This window comes from Eucalyptus grandis, chromosome 1 (genome assembly GCF_016545825.1).
Source record: "Eucalyptus grandis isolate ANBG69807.140 chromosome 1, ASM1654582v1, whole genome shotgun sequence".
Classification (NCBI taxonomy): Eukaryota; Viridiplantae; Streptophyta; class Magnoliopsida; order Myrtales; family Myrtaceae; genus Eucalyptus; species Eucalyptus grandis.
This window is the reverse complement of record NC_052612.1, coordinates 8412044-8430935: the sequence shown is the minus strand read 5'-3', so window position 1 is coordinate 8430935 and position 18892 is coordinate 8412044. Positions and strand designations below refer to the sequence as shown.

At 42.6% G+C, this 18892-nt stretch overlaps 1 protein-coding gene, 2 long non-coding RNA genes, 1 other non-coding gene and 1 pseudogene across 5 annotated transcripts; 2 read left to right on the top strand and 3 right to left on the bottom strand.

Annotated features, from left to right (window-relative positions):
• LOC104430870 lies at window positions 1–4663 on the top strand (annotated as a pseudogene).
• Window positions 4664–5463: 800 nt separating this feature from the next.
• On the bottom strand, window positions 5464–6966 carry LOC104437834. 2 transcript variants are annotated; one of them, XR_005549679.1, is made up of 4 exons: window positions 6928–6966; window positions 6717–6807; window positions 6067–6342; window positions 5464–5512 (listed from the first exon to the last, which is right to left on the bottom strand). It is a non-coding gene; the product is annotated as an uncharacterized LOC104437834 (long non-coding RNA). The 2 variants fall into 2 exon arrangements; XR_005549672.1 differs by lacking the exon at window positions 5464–5512 and having other exon boundaries at window positions 5644–6342.
• Window positions 6967–9745: 2779 nt separating this feature from the next.
• LOC104436983 (MDIS1-interacting receptor like kinase 2) lies at window positions 9746–13928 on the top strand. Its single transcript, XM_010049847.3, is given in 4 exon segments — window positions 9746–11733; window positions 11736–12965; window positions 12968–13072; window positions 13302–13928. Coding segments are annotated over 4 exon segments (3684 nt in total). The 5' UTR covers window positions 9746–9761; the 3' UTR covers window positions 13679–13928.
• Window positions 13929–14940: 1012 nt separating this feature from the next.
• Window positions 14941–18816, bottom strand: LOC104436974. Its single transcript, XR_005546990.1, has 4 exons — window positions 18731–18816; window positions 17980–18310; window positions 16508–16772; window positions 14941–15434 (listed from the first exon to the last, which is right to left on the bottom strand). It is a non-coding gene; the product is annotated as an uncharacterized LOC104436974 (transcript).
• LOC120289047 lies at window positions 17048–17412 on the bottom strand. The gene is made up of 2 exons (XR_005546991.1): window positions 17134–17412; window positions 17048–17095 (listed from the first exon to the last, which is right to left on the bottom strand). It is a non-coding gene; the product is annotated as an uncharacterized LOC120289047 (long non-coding RNA).
• Window positions 18817–18892: the final 76 nt, after the last annotated feature.

Here is an 18892-nt window from a genome sequence, read left to right as displayed (position 1 = left end):
AATGGCCGCGTCCTTCTCCCGCCCTTCGCATTTGAAGTGCCCTTTCTCTTCTGTCTTCTCCCGCACGAAGTCTCTCTCACAAAATCTTTCTCCGCCTCCTTCGACACCGACGATCAGCACCGGCCGAGCGCCCTCCTCGTTCGGCGGTACTCGATCTCCGCCGCCGCCGCCTCCTCGCCGCCCTCGCAGCTCCCGCTGGCCTCCAAGGTCCAGAGCGGCTTCGAGCCGCGGAAGTCGTCGTCGACCTCCGCCTCCTTCGACGCCGACGACCAGCACCAGCCGAGCGCCCCCCGCCTCCTCGTCCGGCGGTACTCGATCTCCGCCGCCGCCCTCGGAGCTCCTGCTGGCCTCAAGGTCCAGCGGCTCGCGGACAATGTCCAGGTTTTTCCGAAACTCTTCGATCGTCTCTCGCGCTCTGTTTTGGCTCCCGATTAAGTTGGGGGATTTGCCTGTTTCGAATTTTTGCTTCTTGCTTCGGTCGATTCCTTCTCTGTTGCCGAACTCTGAGAAGAGCGATTTCCGGATGCAGCTTGCGAGGCAGGATTACTTGGAGCTGAGACAAGAGGCGAGCGAAGTGCAGGAGTATTCCAACGCGAAGCTCGATCGAGTGACGCGCTACCTCAGCGTTCTCGCAGACAAGATGCGGAAACTAGGTGAGGCGGTGCGGCGTCTGTTGTGCCTCGACGCACGTTTGCTTTCTCATTTCGGTTTTTGACAGGTTCTGTGCTTTGTGTCAGATCAAGTCGCCCTTGAAGGTGAGGCTAGGATAGCACCGCTCGTCAGTGAGAAAGAGGAAGTTGTTCAATGAGTTGTTGAAATCCAAAGGTCAGTCTTTGGTTTCTTAATTGAGTTCTCCCACTTTCCACACGAAGCACGTGGAGTGGAAGTACTTGGATATGAGCTGATAATTCAGAAAATTTATTGTTTGAATTGCAATTCATTTTCGGGATGATGTTCCTGTTGGATGGATGCGTAGAGATAGCTTGCTTGTATGGCAATTTTGCAGTGTGTAGTTGGAGAACAAAACTTGAGTTTAACGAGTAAGATCGAGTTGGAATATGACTGATAGAGTTTTAGCGATGAAGTGCAGATTAACTTGAGATAACAGCTGCCAGTTTGTGATGCATTTCTGATCGTTGTTAATCTGAAAAATTGAGCTGTTTGTTAGTTAAGGACTCATTATGCTTCAGAGATTCGTTAATCTGTAAATGGAGACTAGATATCAAGAACGAAAATGATTTTTTACTCTGTATGTTCTTCCTCCTTCGTTAGGATCAGTCTGATACTTTGATTGATGGTTACATAGAAATTGAGTCTCTTAGATTAAACTTATGGAAGAACTCCCAAGAAATATGATTTTCAGACAAGAGTCCATTCACCCATGATATAATTTCCATTTGGACTCCTTTCACATCATCAATTCACCATTGATTGCCCAATCACTTGATTGGTCGACCTAAGTTATACTAATAGTGTTTTGAGTGAGAAGGACAGATCATCTTCAAGCCATTTGGTTGGCTATGAGTGCAGGAGGTGCACACACGTTAATTAACTGTTTGGTTTAGAAGTTGGGCTATTTGTTAGTTAGTTGTTGAGGGACTATAGTTCAATTGGTTACTCTCTAATGGAAGCACATAAATCGATCAAGATAGGGAATTCCTCTGTTCTTTGTGTGCTCTCTTCTCTTACTATAATAATTTGTTTCAACAGCTCTTCTCTTCAATTTCCAGTCCTCCCTTTTTGAGGCTGTACGAAGTTTTTGGTCAGAAATTTATGGGTATTTTCCTTTCCTATGATGATTTGAAGATGCTTTTAATTTCAGGGAACATAAAGGTATTCTGTCGTTCGAGACCATTATTTGAAGACAAAGGTCCCTCTGCTGTAGAATTCCTTGATTACTATCCGTGTCGACACTAGTGATGAGACCGTACCAATCCTAAGAAAGATTATGAATTCGATAGGGTGTATGGACCTCATGTTGGACAGGGTGAGCTAGAAAATGATTAATTTTGTTACATAACAGGCAGCATTTGAAAAAATTTTGGTATATACTAGCTACATGGCTGGTGGTTTGCATGGAGGTTTGTTATCTTACAGTAGGACTGGTGCATGTGCAGCTGACATATTTAATGATGTTCAACTGTTGGTTCAATCAGCTTTGGATGGATTTAATGTGTCAATATTTGCTTATGGACAAAGTAACTCAGGAAAGATGCACACTATGGTCTCTCTCTCAAACATGCTCCCATTGAATATTATCTCCCTATGAGCTAAATATCCAAATATTTGGGTATGGCTTTTTAAATAAAGTATTTTGTTTTTTATTCTTATTGCATTCAAAAGGGTATTGATCTGGAATGAGGACGTGTTTTGTGAATTATGCATGTATGGCTGCCATTACGGGCACGGTCCATTAATGCAGATACTTCTGTCAGATATTGGTCTTATGTCATGTCTGAATTTAAGGAGCTAAAAGTTCTGCTGCTTGCATTTCTTAGATCTTATTGTCATTGGTTTGATCTTTGGCAATCATAGTTATCTGAACGGGGGCCTTTGTAACATTATGATGAACCACGTTCACCCACCATGTCATTCCACAAAATTCTGATATGGAAGTTGACATGATGGTGTTTTTTGATGCTTTTCAGGAAGGATCTAGCCATGATCGTGGTCTGTATGCTTGTTGTTTCAAGGAGTTCTTCGATTTTGTGAATTCAGATGCAACTGCTACATCTAGATATGACTTTTCTGTCACAGTTTTTGAACTCCACAATGAACAGGTTTCTTTTCTTTTTTACTCACCATAAATAGCTTCAAGTTAGGTGTTTTGAATGTGTACGTCTTGTCTTGATGTAATCGTGCTTCCACATGCTTATTTATGTAGGTACGAGATTTGGTGCATGAATCAGGAAGGAATTCATCGAAAATCTGCGTGGGATCTTTGGATTTTTTTGTCGAACTTACACAGGAAAAGGTCGACAATCCATTGGATTTTCTGAAGGTTCTGAAAGACGCATTTCAAAGTCGAGGAAAATGATGTTTTGAAGTTCAATATTTCTCACTTGTGCGGTTTGAATTCCACGCACCCTCTCTTGTTGCTTTTCTGGGTTTTGTGCTTTCTTGATATATTATGATGACAATGTTAGCTAGAAACTTCATTTTGCTGAAGGGTGAATAACTGTGCAATTTTTTCTTTTTGAAAGAATTCAAAAATAATTCGTGAGGATACAAAGAATGAAAAATAAATCTGAGCAATTAGTACAGATATACCGTAATGTCTACTATTATCAATTACCCTCTTAAACAGATTCAATTGATTGTGGTGCCAAGCTTCTGAAATGAACAATAATGTTTTCCTTAGATATTAGGAACAGCATTTGTTCATACCTTTCGTAATCAGAGTTTCAAGCCCCTCTTGGCTGCTTTATCATCATTAGATGGATTAGTTTGTTTGGCTGAAATTATTTATAGGTATTGCATGGAAGAGGATGCTACTCAACCTAGTTGTTTACTTTTACTTTCAGGGAGTACCACACCTTGATAATTTTAGGAGAGGATTTTTTCTTTTACTTTTAAAGCCAAAGCTGAACACTAGCGATACACATGATAATTACAAAACGTTATACTTGATTAAGTACACGGCAGTGACCTCTAACCCTCCCATGCCCAAGCCATTGTTCAGTTTTAATTGATACTTTTTGATGCATTCTCCTGTTATATAATCAGGATCGTGACAATCCATATATCCTACAACAACTTGGTTACTGGAGAAAACCTGTATAGCAAGCTTTCTCTTGTTGATTCGGCCTCCTTTTACTCGTGGGCTAAAGTGAAAGGCATTTGACTTGTCTGCTTCCTCTATTGTTTTCATGGGCTGTATTGGCTTTTCATATGTGGAGGCTTTTGCTCCATTTACTAAGTTTTTTTCTTATATTTTTGGGTGATTATGCAAGGTGCTCTTCAGTTTACTTCTTTCTTTTGGTAAGGATACTTTCTCAGATTTTTGACATGCTTATCATTCTTTTTAGATATCAAGTCCATTATGAAAGGAACCGCAAACATGCCATCTCGGTACGTTTCTGAGATGAAACTTGCTTTTTGTGATTCTAGCCTACACCATGTTTCACACTGTCCATTCTTCCATTGTTGGTTTTTCCAGGACAAGTAACAACGATGTCGGACGTACTCTGGATGTTGTTCCTTCGCCATTAAGTGCTGAAAAGTCTGCCGGTTCAGTTGCTCTGGTCAAAGCAAGTTCTGAGAAAGTTAAAACTAGACGTGCAGGAGAATCCTGACTGCAGGTGCTGCGCGAGGCAAAAAGCTGCTCGGAACTGCTCTAAAACTTGAGAAAAACAAGCCTGTAGTCCCAAAAAAGGACTAACCGTTGCCAAAAGTCGAGAGAGTTCTCTTCAAACAAGACCAAGCCAATGTCATGCTTCTACACAAGATAAAACATGTTGGATTTATTTCTTTCTCGGAATTTGTTTTGTGAACGCAAACATGTGTCCTATTAGCTTAGTAGTTGAAGTATGAATTGTAAACATTAGAAGGATGAAATATTCATTTGTTAATGTAAGTAAATTTCATCTTGGTTTCTTTACTTACTTTGTGTAACGAGAGATTCATTTGTCAATTGCAATATGAGGAGAATTTTGATATTTAATTTATGAATGTGGTATCTCCATGAAGACTTTTCATGGAGGAGAGAATTCAATAGTTCAAGAGAATAAATTATAAATTCAAAGTGCAATTTCAAGAGTTGATCTCCGTCGTATGTTGTTCAACTTGTTCTCACATTAACTCATCTTTCATTTGGGGAAAACGTCAAATTTGCACAAAGAAGTGAGTGGCATCAATGTGATTCAAAATTCAAAGTGCCAAGTTTCAACAGGAGTTAATAATCACATTATGAACGAAATTGTTCATTACATCAAGTCTTGTGTATTGATTTAACAAGGGAATTGATATCAAGTTAAACACTTCATAAATCTGCAAGAGTAACTCCACATTTAGAAGCTCAACCACAAGTTCTGGGAAATCTATGCCACATTGGCAGGACAAATGAAACAGGGAGCTTGAAGATAATGACCATGGAAGTAGAGAAGAAGCAGGACATCGGGAACACCATGTCTCCTGATTGATTATCCTTGGTTGATCACTTTCTTCTTTATTAATGACGAGCACTATTCTCTAATAACAAAGTTAATTGAATAAGCATTGAACCAACATGAAAAAGCCATTTCATATTTATCCAAGGCTTGGATGTCACCAAAACAAGGATCGCTTGCAAATTCGGATGCCGGGAATATCCTCCAAACCCATTTTCAGTGCTGTCTTTCGGAATAGCACAAGAGGATTTTTCAAACCAATGGACTTGCAAAATCAGTTGGCTAGCTCCACAAGTGTTGTTTTGTCCCTCCCAATCTCCCTGATCGAGTTATAGTAGCCAAAGCCAAGCATGATATCTGCTTCTTTAAAACTAGTATCAACTTTTGCCATTAAAGTCCTCCATCTGCAAAGAGAGAAACATTAAGCATGACAAAAAGGAAAGGCAAGCCAAACTGTCAAAAGCCGAAGAGAAGCATCAACGGAATTGCTCTTTTGATAATGAGTAAAACCATCATATTGCTCATCCAGAAAAGGAAGAAACTGAAGTTACTCCAATCAGGTTCCATGAGCAAAATTTACATAAGCATACAATTAGCAAAAGAAGATTGAGGCAGATGAAAACCATGACTTTGACATCTGGATGCACAGGTTGTACAGGGATTCTATTGATGTTCAGATCTTTCGCTTCATCCAACAAATATTCTATCAATGGTATAGCTAGAATGGGATTCTGGCTTTGATTCCCAAAGCTCGTCATATATGCGAGTTCGGTAAAGTTGAGGCTTCCTAGAATGCATCTCTCTAACACATATCCTCATTTTGCGAAGAAGTAAATATACACCACAATAAATAACCAAGAAGAGATTCTAGAGCTTAGATCTGCCAACTATTATACACTCAACATACAAGTTCACCGGCCAAAATAACACTATACAGGACAGGGCATAAGTACTTTACCAAAAGCATGACCATAGCCATTTGAAAAGTGGTTATCATCTATCTCACAGCAAACAACTGGCCATCTATCCTTTAAACCCATTTTCAGTGCTGTCCTTTGGAATAGCACAGGAGGATTTTTTGACCCAATGGACCCACGGAAGTGGTTGGCTAGCTCCACAGGTGTTGTTTTGTCCATTCCAATCTCTTGATCAAGTTATAGTAGCCAAAGCCAAGCATGGTATGCTGCTTCTTTAAAACTAGTAACAACAGTAAAACCTATGCCAATCAAAGCAACTGCACCATCGTGCATGTGAATGAACATAAGTGACTTGAGTTTGCATTAAAACCTGCCACATGCTTATTGTAGAATGAAGAAAATATACAAAGAAGCTTCTTAAAACAGCATATTGTCATATTCAACTAGATAATTGATGCGTTTAGACAATGGGAACTTGTTTGGTGCCCCATCAACAATTAAGCAAAACACCAACCAAAAAAAAAAAAAAATGACAATAGGTAAAAACATCATCTAACCGTAGTCCACCTCATAAGTAGTAAGAAATTGAAACATTGATTCTTTGCTTTTCATTAACACAAAAGATGCAGCTGAAAATCTTACCAAAAAAAAGATGCAGCTGAAAAAAAAATCATCTCATAGCAATACTCACCGTCCATCATGGCCATCAAAATGCTCGATCCAATCAGGCAAATGCTTTCTAGCACTTTTCTTTCAGGCTTGTTCAAATTGAGGCGGCTCATCTAGATAGTCACAACGTTACATATATGAACTATATGAATGAACCTTTTTAGAATCCGGCAACAATAAGAAAATCAATAACTTCGTTTAGGTTGTGCGAGTCTGCATAGTATTGACCTTACCATTAGAATTAAGCTTCCTAGTAACAGCATGGCCCCGCAAAGTAAGTATTGCTACAAGTCTTGGATGACCAACACCCCATCCGTGCTAGGGTGTTGGTCATCTCTTGAATATGCCTTTTAAATAAACCATGCCCTTCTCACTGAGCTGAAACTCCTTCCTCATCTGCTCAACTTGCTGATCAATCCCCTGAACAATGATCTCTAATAGCGTCTAGTCTTCCGCCACTATCATCTTTACCTTAATTAGCTCCTTCCTCATTGCTCACCTCCATATCAAGGGTTTAGCCTATTCACACATGACTTCCACTCTTCCAAGATGAGGAACACTAGAACTCAAACTCTTCAATGGAAAACAATCTTCAATTACGCTAAGGGCCTCAATGCAGTGATCCAAAACCAGTTTTTACGAATGTCCGTAATCAGTTATTGTAGGAATCGGGCCAACGCTAGCAAGGCCAATGCAGAGCAAAATGTCAGCAATCACTGCTTGCCCTTGGCTTAGAGTCATGATCCCTTCAAACCTTTAAACAAGAACATGAAGCAAATTAAATAGCAGCCCTTTTAGAACAGAGCATCATGCGTGGTTTGCTTTCATTTGCACTAACAATGGTGGCAAAAAACTCATAAGCGGACACGCTCCCCCTCTGGCCCCCCGAAGAGCATTTTTGTACCAAACCCATCACCACCAAAGAGAAAAGAAAAATACCAATGTTCATGAATCAAAGCAAGTAAGGTATAGTGAATTGGTCGATGCGGATAAGGAAAAACAAATGAAGGATGATAACATCAAATTCAAACGTAAATATTCTCTTGTCATAGGTTGCTTGGCCTCATAATCTGATCACATTTTCTCCCCTTTTTAGTTTGCTGCATAGCTTTCATTACCGTGTGGCAACATCCATATTACGAAGTTACTCAATGTCTAAGGAAGTTATTTAACCTGGACACAAGATGTAAGGTGATCATTCTAACCCATTTTCTATCCCTCCCAGAAAAAAACAGACAGACACTCTCATTTCAAATTTTACATACTAGGTGATGTCATAAACTATAAGTGCTCCAGCGACTCCTCTATATTAAGATCTAATGATGGATCTGAAAGAATTCCTGTCCTACTTGTAATTAAAAAAAAAACATTCAAACGAGTCATGAGCAATGCTTGTGTAACCGTACGGACATTTATATAGTGCATTATCTCAAATTCAAGCGTTTCTGAATTCTTTCACAAACTCCGTACGTATAAAAGTAAATCACTGGAAATGTGGAGAAATGGGTTCCATCTCAAGCACTCTTTGCTAGCCAAAATGGAGAGGGAGTAGGTGTCACCGCTTCTCTCTCGCATCTCTCTGTCTTTGACGTGCTTAATGGCACATGTTATATCAATCAAGTTCAAAATTTTCCTATTGACTTGCAAGTAAAAGGTACATCGTGTCCCTAAACTAGGATTGAGTTTCCCACAATGACATATATCCTACCATGATAAATCTAAACATACGCCATTGACGGGTTTGAATTGCTAAAAAATACAGGCTCAACTTTGCAGTTCATCCCACTTAAATTTGCTCGAGATACTTGATATTCCGAGATCATAATAAAATGAGGATCCAACCTCATTGGAATTGAACCTCATCACAACCATAGGGAAATGGATGGCTCCATACCTATCGATGACCTTAACCTCCATGTTGGGATCAAACCTCCTCATCACAACCACAGCGTACACCCTAACGACAACAGTCCCAAGACAGAGACGGACCATATATGTGAAAAATTGGCGGGACAACCAAATATACATTCTTGGAGTTCGGGTACTCGTACTAAGAAACTTCGAACCTTGCAAAGAGCTCGCACATGGCGATGAAATTACCATGTGTGAGCACAACCCATTTGCTCACGGCCATAGTGTTGGATGAGTACACTATAGACCCAAAGACACGAAGCACCAACGATGAATGCGGGGCGGGATGAGGAAGCACCAGAAGCACCAGTGATGTGCTGGAGGCGGTGGATCTGAGCTCGGCTGCGACGAGCGAGCTCTTGGGAGGGAGAGATTTTCGAAAGAGGGCTTCATGCGGCTTGAGGGAGTGGCGATAGCGGAGGCGGAGGCGATGTGTCAAAGGCGGCGGATCTAAGCTCGGGTGCGACAAGCGGGCTTCTAGGAGGGAGAGATTTGTTAAAGAAGGCTTCGTGCGGCTTGAGGGAGTGGCGATGGCGGAACTCGAGATGCGACGGGCGGGCTCCTGAGAGATATTTGAAAGAGGGCCTCGTGCAGCCTGAGGGAATGTCTCTAGGGCAGCGGAGGCGTCGTGCCGGAGGCGGCGGAGGCGTCGTGCTGGATGCGATCGGCGGGCTATTGGGAAGGAGGGATTTTTGAGAGAGAGAGACTTCGTGCGGCTTGATGGAGAAGACAGAGAAGAGAGAGGGCACTTCAAATTCAAAGGGCGGGAGAAGACAGAAAAGGACGCAGCGATTAATGAAGAGAGAGAAGGAGAAGGCAAAAATTTGGCTAAAAAAAAAGCGGGACCCAGGCTCCAGGTGGCGACACGTTTCGCATCCTGATTGGGCGGGCGCACGGTGACGTGGAGCGCCCAGCGCACCTAATATTTTCTTTATTTTCTCCACGTTTATCTTCTTCTTTTATCTTGAACAGGTGGTTGATTGGTCAGGAACTCTAGAGGATCGGTGAGTCAAAACTCAGCAGTGAAACGAGATTGTATTACGAATCCACGTGAGGTCCCGAGAACAACATGATTAATTTAAGTAATAAGAAAAAAAAAGCCCAAAAACCCTTTGGTGCTCATTTTCTCGTGAAGTCCGACAGCATCTTGCTAGGCATGACAAAATCAGCCGCAACCCACCCTCTCTCCCTCTTCCTCTTCCCCTGTCTCCTCTTCTTGCTTCCATTTCAGGCCTCACCGTCACCGACCACGGAGGCGCAAGCTCTTGTCAAATGGAAGAACTCCCTCTCTCCTCCTCCTCCTCCTCCTCCTCCTCCTCCTTCTCTGAGCTCCTGGTCCCTCACCAACATCACCCGTCTCTGCAGCTGGACTGGCGTCGCCTGCAACAATGGCGGGTCGGTCTCGGAGATCAGCCTCTCCGGCTCAAGCCTCAGCGGCACGCTCGATGCGCTCGACTTCGCTTCATTCCCGAACCTGACCCGCTTCGACGTCAGCAGCAACAATCTCGTGGGCCCGATACCGTCCTCGATCGGCAATCTCTCGAAGCTCGGGTTCTTGGAACTGGGGAGCAATCTCTTTGAAGGTGCCATACCGCCGGAGATAGGCCAGTTGCAAGAGATTCAGTACTTGAGCCTCTTGAACAACAGTCTCAATGGTACTATTCCTTACCAGATCAGCAATCTCGGGAAGGTGTGGCACTGGGATCTTGGATCAAACTACTTGGAATCTCCTGACTGGTCAAAATTCTCCGCCATGCCGTCGGTGACTTACCTGAGCCTCTTCCTCAATTCGCTCGACGGTGAGTTCCCGGGCTTCGTGGCCAATTGCCAGAACCTGACATACCTGGACCTGTCGCAAAACGCTTTGACCGGCGAAATTCCTGAGGCTGTGTACGCCAACCTGGTGAGCCTTGAATACCTCAACCTCACGGCCAATTCGCTCCAGGGGCCGATCTCAAACATATCAAAACTTTCCCGGCTGAAGGAGATCCGGATTGGTAACAATCTGTTCGGCGGTCTGATTCCCGGAGACATGGGATTGCTGTCTGAGCTTCAGATGATAGAGATGTACAACAATTCCTTTGAAGGTGCAATTCCCAGCTCCATTGGTCAATTGAGGCAGCTTCAAGTGCTCGATTTGCAACTAAACAGCTTCAACTCTTCGATCCCTTCCGAGCTCGGTCTTTGTTCTAACCTCACCTTTTTAGCCCTAGCCCAGAATTCGATCTCCGGGGAGCTGCCTCTCTCTCTGTCTAATCTGGTCAGATTGTCGGACTTTGGAGCTGCCGAGAATCATCTGTCAGGTGAGTTATCGCCTTACTTCTTTACAAATTGGACGGAACTCGTTTCTTTGCAACTGCAGTACAATTCTCTCTCTGGGCAAATTCCACCGGAAATCGGAAGCCTGACCAAGCTCAATTACCTCTTCTTGTACCACAATTCACTCTCCGGCCCTATCCCTATTGGGATCGGGAGCTTTGAGAATTTGCTCGCGTTAGACCTCTCACAGAACAATCTCTCTGGCCAAATCCCTTCGACAATGTGGAACCTCAGCAAGCTGCAGAAATTCCAGCTTTTCTCCAACAACCTCACTGGGACTATTCCTCCGGAGGTCGGGAATCTCACGTCAGTGACCATTCTCGACCTCAACACGAACCAGCTTTATGGAGAGGTCCCTGAGACCATCTCTCGCCTTGCTAACTTAGGGTCACTCTCTTTGTTCACGAACAATTTCTCGGGAGGCATACCACATGATTTTGGCAAGTACAGCCCTTCTCTGAGCTACGTTAGGCTTTCGAATAACAGCTTCACTGGAGAATTGCCGACGGAGTTATGCAGCGGCTACGCTCTACAAGAACTCCTCACCAATGGGAATAACTTCACTGGACCATTGCCCGACTGCTTGAGGAATTGTTCGGGGCTAACGAGAGTCCGTCTAGACGACAATCAGTTCACTGCAGATATCACGAGTGCTTTCGGTGTTTATCCGAATCTTGTCTTTATAAGCCTCAGCAACAACCGATTTGTCGGGAATCTCTCGACAGAATGGGGAGAGTGTACGAATCTCACCAATTTGCAGATAGATGGTAACAAAATCACCGGCCGCATCCCACCAGAGCTCGGGAGATTGTCCAGTTGGGTGTCCTGACTTTGTACGGCAATGAATTGACCGGCAAAATTCCCGATGAGATGGGAAATCTAGGGGAGATGCTCACGCTGAACTTGAGCAACAACCATTTGACCGGAGATATTCCCACCTCGTTGGGAAACTTATCGAAGCTAAGTAAACTTGATTTGTCAGAGAACGCCTTGAGCGGTAGCATACCGGACGAGCTAGGGAATTGCAAGAATTTACTGGGCTTGAACCTGAGCAACAACAATCTGTCAGGTAACATATCACCAGAGCTCGGGAACTTGATTTCGCTACAGATTCTCCTAGATCTGAGCCACAATTCACTAGCAGGATCAATTCCTTCCAATTTAGCAAAGCTTACTAGCTTGGAATTTCTCAATCTTTCGCATAACAACTTGTCGGGTACAATCCCAGCTGCTCTCACCAGCATGAGCAGTTTAAGCTCCATAGACTTATCGTACAACGAGCTAACGGGTGCAGTTCCTAGTGGTAGCCTCTTCCAACAAGCGCCAGGGAATGCTTTTATCGGGAATCCGGGCTTGTGTGGAAACGCGACGGGATTATCGCCTTGTCGTTCAAGCAGTAAATCAACTGACCATAGGAAAAAGGTTCTGATTGGTGTGATTGTTGGCATCTGCTGCTTACTACTTCTCGTGACTCTTACTGCTCTGATTTTGGTGCGTCGGCGGCGAAACAAGCATCTCGATGAAGAGATCGAGAGTCTTACGAAGTACAAGAAATCAGAGACGATCATATGGGAAATGGGAGCGAAGTTCACATTCAACGACATCGCCAAGGCCACCGATGACTTCAGCGAAGAATACTACATCGGAAAAGGCGGGTTCGGGAGTGTTTACAAGGCCGAACTGGCCGGCGGCCAAACCGTGGCTGTCAAAAAGCTTAACGCATTGGAATCGGGCGACGTCCCCATGGTCAACCTCCAGAGTTTCGAGAACGAGATCCGTGTGCTGACCGAAGTCCGACACCGTAATGTGATCAAGCTCCACGGGTTCTGTTCCAGGAGAGGTAGCATTTACTTGGTCTATGAGTATGTGGAGCGAGGCAGCTTGGCAAAGGTCTTGTATGGAGATAAAGGAGCATCTGAACTGGACTGGAGTACGAGGGTGAAGATTGTCCGAGGCGTGGCTCACGCGATCGCCTACCTGCATCACGATTGCTCGCCACCTATCGTCCATCGGGACATAACCTTGAACAACATCTTGCTCGAGAGGACTTCGAGCCTCGGCTTTCAGATTTCGGGACGGCCAGACTCTTGAATCCGAACTCATCCAATTGGACCACAGTGGCTGGATCTTATGGCTACATGGCTCCTGGTAAGTTACATGATCGAGTCTATTCATACATTTCGTGGTTACATATTATGAAATAGTTCTAATTAACATCTCGAATTTGCATTCAAATAATTTCAAAAAAGAGTTTTAGGATGAGCAAGTATAGGTTATGACAAGTGGTCTGCGTTGGAGCGTCATACAAATTTGGAATTTAAATATAGTTTTGACATTATGCTCACAACATTGATTCATCCTTCTTCTTGAAAAACAGAATTAGCAGTAACTATGCGGTTGACGGACAAATGCGACGTGTATAGCTTCGGAGTAGTGGCGCTAGAGATTATGATGGGGAAGCATCCGGGGGATCTTCTCTCCTCCCTACAGACGACACAAACGTCGACATTATCGGAAGACCCGAGTTTGCTACTAAAGGATGCACTCGACCCCCGCCTTCCTCCTCCGGCCTGCCAACTAGCCGAGGAAGTGGTATCCATCGTCACGGTGGCGCTGGCGTGCACCCGGACGAGTCCCAATTCGCGACCCACCATGCGTTTCGTCGCGCAAGAGTTATCCGCGCGCACTCAGCCTTGCTTGTCCGAGCCCTTGGGCTCCATAACCATCAGCAAGCTATCGAGTCTTCAGAAATAAAAGTTCAAGGATAGCGTAAATCAAATTATGTCCTTTCGTCTTTTTTTATTCATCTTCTTTTTTTTTCTTTTGTTTGACTTAGCTTGTAATGAATGAGGAATAGTGGGTGGGTGCGTACGATGGTGTAAATGCAAAATGACAATTTCGAGAAACTCTATTGTATAGGTACGTGGAAGCTTCGGCCGCAAATTTTGAAGCTGATAGCATGGGCGGCAGCAAGTTGCTTGCTGCTGACCTGCAAAATTTATTTTGCCGTGCTTCCTTTGGCCTTTGACTTTTGCAGCAACTTGGTGTTTATAAACAGCCATCAGCACACAAAATCAGAAGAACAACCAAGGTGCAATGCAAGTCAAATGAAAGAGCAAACAGGAGTTGCTCTCACAATCTGACTTTTTTCAAGTTTGTATTTTATAGTTTCTAAACTCTTGGGAGATTGATAGAAGGGAATTTCTAGACGCCCCCAAAGCAGAATCTAAAAGTCGGAATATTTTTAGATAGACATAAGTAATGTGTATCTATGTATGATATCAAATATTACAAAAATTCTGACTACTAGGTAGCAGCCTAAGCTAATAAATGACAAAACCAATGGCAGAAATGAAAACGAATCAAAAGGGGAAAAAAAAGTGGAAATGGAGAAGTCCTCGCTGGGTGAAGCAGCCTCCTAAGTCCCGACTTTTAACGCTTTGAATCGACTTGAACTCGTGTCATTCATAATGCGACGAGACAGAACGACATAAGAGTTCAACTTCTCATGCATTTGAACTTTTCATTTTCTATTTTGGGCCTTCTCATGTATTTGATTAGTTATGAGGAAATTATTTTTCCTGATAATTTAAAATGACTTTCATGGTTTTCATTTATATGATAGTCAACGAAAAGTAACTTCCATCTTAAGAGAAAATAAGTTTTCCTTGATTTAAGCTTATTAATTTCAATTCATGAAAAATGCTTTCCATAAATTGATTAGTTTTCATCATCCGAACACCAAAAAGTCGAAACACAATTTCCCAAAAATAATTTTCCTTCAAACCAAAGAACCAGAAAGAAAATGTCTTCTATGGAAATAATTTTTAAGGAAAATAATTTTCATTTATTTAATGATTTAGGTAAAATAACTTCTTTCTAAAAAGTAATCTTTCCCAACCTAAGCTTTTTAATTTTTATCCATAAAAAACCTTTTCATAAATCGATTAAATTTCCATCATCCAAACATTGAAAAATCAAGAAACATTTTCCCTCAAACATAAGAATCCTAAGTATGCAAAAATTGTCTCTTGATGGAGCATTCCCACGTAATGAGAGAAAATCAACCTTTCTGTGAAATTTTGCACAAAAATCTTCATGACTGTAGAAATTACACGAGACAGCTTTCTCATCGTCTACCAAGACTGAGCTTTGGATCACTGCAGAACTAGAAGCTTAGAACGATCTCGCCTTTCATATAAAATGAATTGGCAAGACGAAGAATTGTTCAGATTTCATCATCATAGCCCGAACGTTGGTCAGAATCTTCTAGGATGGATCTTGCCATGCGCCTGTACTTCTCAGGACTATCCCACCAGGTCGGGGTATTAATTATTGCCTTCTCTAACCAATACTTATCAACCTCTTCCTTCTCTGTCATCTTCTTCTTAAATCTTCCCCACTGGTACATTGCACGTTTTAATCTAACGCTCTGACTTCCTCCAAAAAGATACTTCATGTAATCCTTAGCTAGCCGAAACAGCTCCTCTCCAGATATTATATAGATATACTGCATTGAATGGTCAAATTAGTTTGTCAACGAGGACAATAAGAAATAACACCAGATGGAACAAAAGCATAGAAATAAAAATCAGCTATATGCGTATGACAGTAATGATATCACATGAACTTCAGCAGGCACCATGATGTACTATTATAAATTCATGGGGTACAAACTGTAGATCATTGATAGAAGATTTGTGTTTATCATCTGAATGTAAAGAGTAATGCTACACTAATCTATATAATTGGTATAACATCTGACATAGCAGACTGCAAATGGACCTTTCAAACAAGTGGTCCATATTCAAGATCAATTTACAATCTACAACTTCACTATATACCAATTTAGTCCAGTGTCGATGTAATTGAGGGTTTTCTTTCTTTTCCACTGAAGAAACCAATCTCATTATTTCTGCAATTATTTGAAATGTAAATTTGGACTGTCATTAAAGCATTAATGGGACAGTGATAAAGCAGTCTTCAAAAAATGAGATTTACATTATCAATATCAACATGTCAAAGCACAAACTATGAGATAGACATGATTCCCTCTGTCTACCATCATTACCAGCACCTCCTCTATATTGACACTACCACCAACAAATCCGACAGCACCACTAGCAAGCACTAATCAGGCAATCGCCTTCCTCTCTAGAATCGGCGCCACCACCAATGCTACTTACTTCATAACTACTCGCTAGCATTACCTTTAACTCCTACGCCATTATGACTATGAACTTAAATTTCAGTCGCAGATAACATCCTCCTCTGCCACAATTCTCAACAACCCCCACTATCGCTGCAGTTGCCAATCTATGGACGTACCAACATTTTTTCCCCTTAAGTACCCCCTCATTATTTGTCACGTTTGAGTACATCAAGCAGGCTTACACATACTTACAGGATTAGATTATCTTAAGCTTCGTGTAATTAACTGAATTGCCTCTTGCAGGATGTTATTAAGCTCGATATATACTAACAATTCTTATCAACTGTCCCAGTAATTCATTACTTGGGGAAAAAAAAGGAATAGGAAGGACCATAAATTTCGTATTTTGTAAGCAAGTAAAAATACTATACCAGAAATATAAAACCAAGTGTTGCCAAAACTACTTGCAGCGTCTCTTCCATGATCCCAGCAAAACCTTCATCGTCAGTTCCACCAAAACCTCCACCACTGCCACTGCCACCCACTGCTACCTCCAGCACCTCCTGTTGGTCCTTTGCCAGAACCTCCATCATCATAGAAATCTTGTTTATCAATTTGCTGCCTCAATACATCCTCGATTGATGGGTCTTTGCGAAAACTTCCCATTGCTTTCTCAAGAGACTTCCAAGCTGAACCCTAATGACAACCAAATCCTCTCATCAGAACCTTCCAGAGCAAAAACAAGAAAGAGGGGGAGAGGAGGAGGAGGAGGAGGGAGGCATCTTACACAGGAAGCTTGTTTAAGTAGGCCCTAAACAGATAAATAACTCCCTTATCTACTTGTAAAGCTTATAAAAGGACAATCAAAGTCACAAATAACAGCGACAATGGAATGAAACAAGAAGGAAATAAGGCAAGTCATAATATCGCCGCGTACCTTGACGCGGAAAGAAGAACAGAACAGAGCAGAATTAAAAGAACCCGACAGCAGATTGTTTATTACAAAATAAAATTTCCACCTTTGCCCTTCCTGTTTATTACAAAATAAAATTTCCACCTTTGCCCTTCCTCAAATAATAGACACGTGAAACATAAGGTTTTAGACAATAGAATATGTCCCTTTGCATGAAAAATGAAAAACGTCTGTCATGGGATGAATTAATAATGGAGCATTGACTGAAAATTCTCTCTAGAGTTCCTCTTTCTAAGAGTGAGCGCTGTGCATGGCCTGACTGAGTCAATTCCAAGGCAAGAACCGAGAACCAACCCTTGGTAACCTTCAGCCAGATCTAGCGCCAAACCAGTTCCTTTTCCCCAGCTCTAAGGTTTTCTGTCCTCTGCATAATTCAGTAGGATTCCTCAGCTTTTAATTTCCCTTTAGCATCACTACAATGAGTTCCATTCACACTAGAGTTCCTTTTCCATGATTATAACAGAAGCAAGACAGATAATATATCATTACAGAGAGGACATTGTTTTCATCAAGCCAAAGAAAAAGTCAAAAACATAGAAGCTCTTAATAAAAACTTCAGAATAGAGATAGCGTAGGACAAATAACTATAGATTTTGCACAACCTACCTTTGGGATTGTGGCATTAACCTGACTTAGTTTTAAAAGCAGGCTTCACTGCCCTAAACCATACATAACTTGGCACAAACTAAAAATTTATTCAATCAACTTGAATGATCTCAAGAGATAAGGTGCAACGAGATGCACACTCAGCTCAACTGCCTTAAGATCAAAAGGGGAAGAGCAATCAATGAAACTTTATGCATAATCGAGGACCCCTTATCTGGTCTGCTTAACATAGCAGATATACAGTGAACATGTACAAAATGCCATCCAAGCACTTTATTTACCATAAGCATTGTCCAACATCAAATAAGAAGACACACGACTTGCCTCGTTCTCACTTTCTGATTTTCCTTTGCCGCCAAACAAGCCAAGAGGAACCAGTCGCCGGTAGCTCAACACAGGTAAACGTGGCCCGTGCTTCGGCACCGGCACAAATTGCAGGGACACAAGCTTCTCGGCAGATAGCTTCAAAGATGTCCCAGATGAGCGATTAGCATCGACAGGCAGAACACGAGCGGAACGAAAGCTGCGCGAGGGGGACGTCCTATCTCGGCAGACGAGATAGCCATACGGCTTGACGGCGGCAGCAGCTTGAACGCAACTCATATTTCACCAAACACAGCAGCTCCCGCCTCGACCACAAAACATGCCGCGCCCCCTACACACAATCAACGAAGGCCCAATCGATACTCCCAACGTAAAGCATTCGTCATCGCAAGACAGAACAGAATGAACCACAGGAAATTATGATTCATCCGATACGCTATCATCTCATTCAGTAAGAACACGACAGAGGCATGTAAGCGACCAGTCAAAGGGCGCGCTACGGATACATTCAACGAAAAAGGAGCGAACTTTGAAAGGGAATTCTCAGTTCCCGGCGTCGGGTCGCGAGCATCGAACCTCCGAGAAACCCCATCGGGAAAGCGAAACGCGGCAAGCTAAATCCAAATTCGACGGCAGGCGAATGGCCTCGGGAGACATGATCATGCGGAAGCCCTAGGCTACCTGAGCAGCAAGGTGTTGGAAAAACCTGCGGGACGAGAAAACCTAGAGAGAGAAAGAGAGAGAGCTTCACCTGGTAATGGAGGGAGCGACCGACTTAGAGCGAGAGTGAGCGAGAGAGAGAGAGAGAGAGAGAGAGAGAGAGGTGTGAAATGGTGGAGGCGGTGGATGGAGGCGGAATGGGAAGATGATGAGGTTTTTATAATAATAAAAATAAATTTGAGAAATTTTTGTG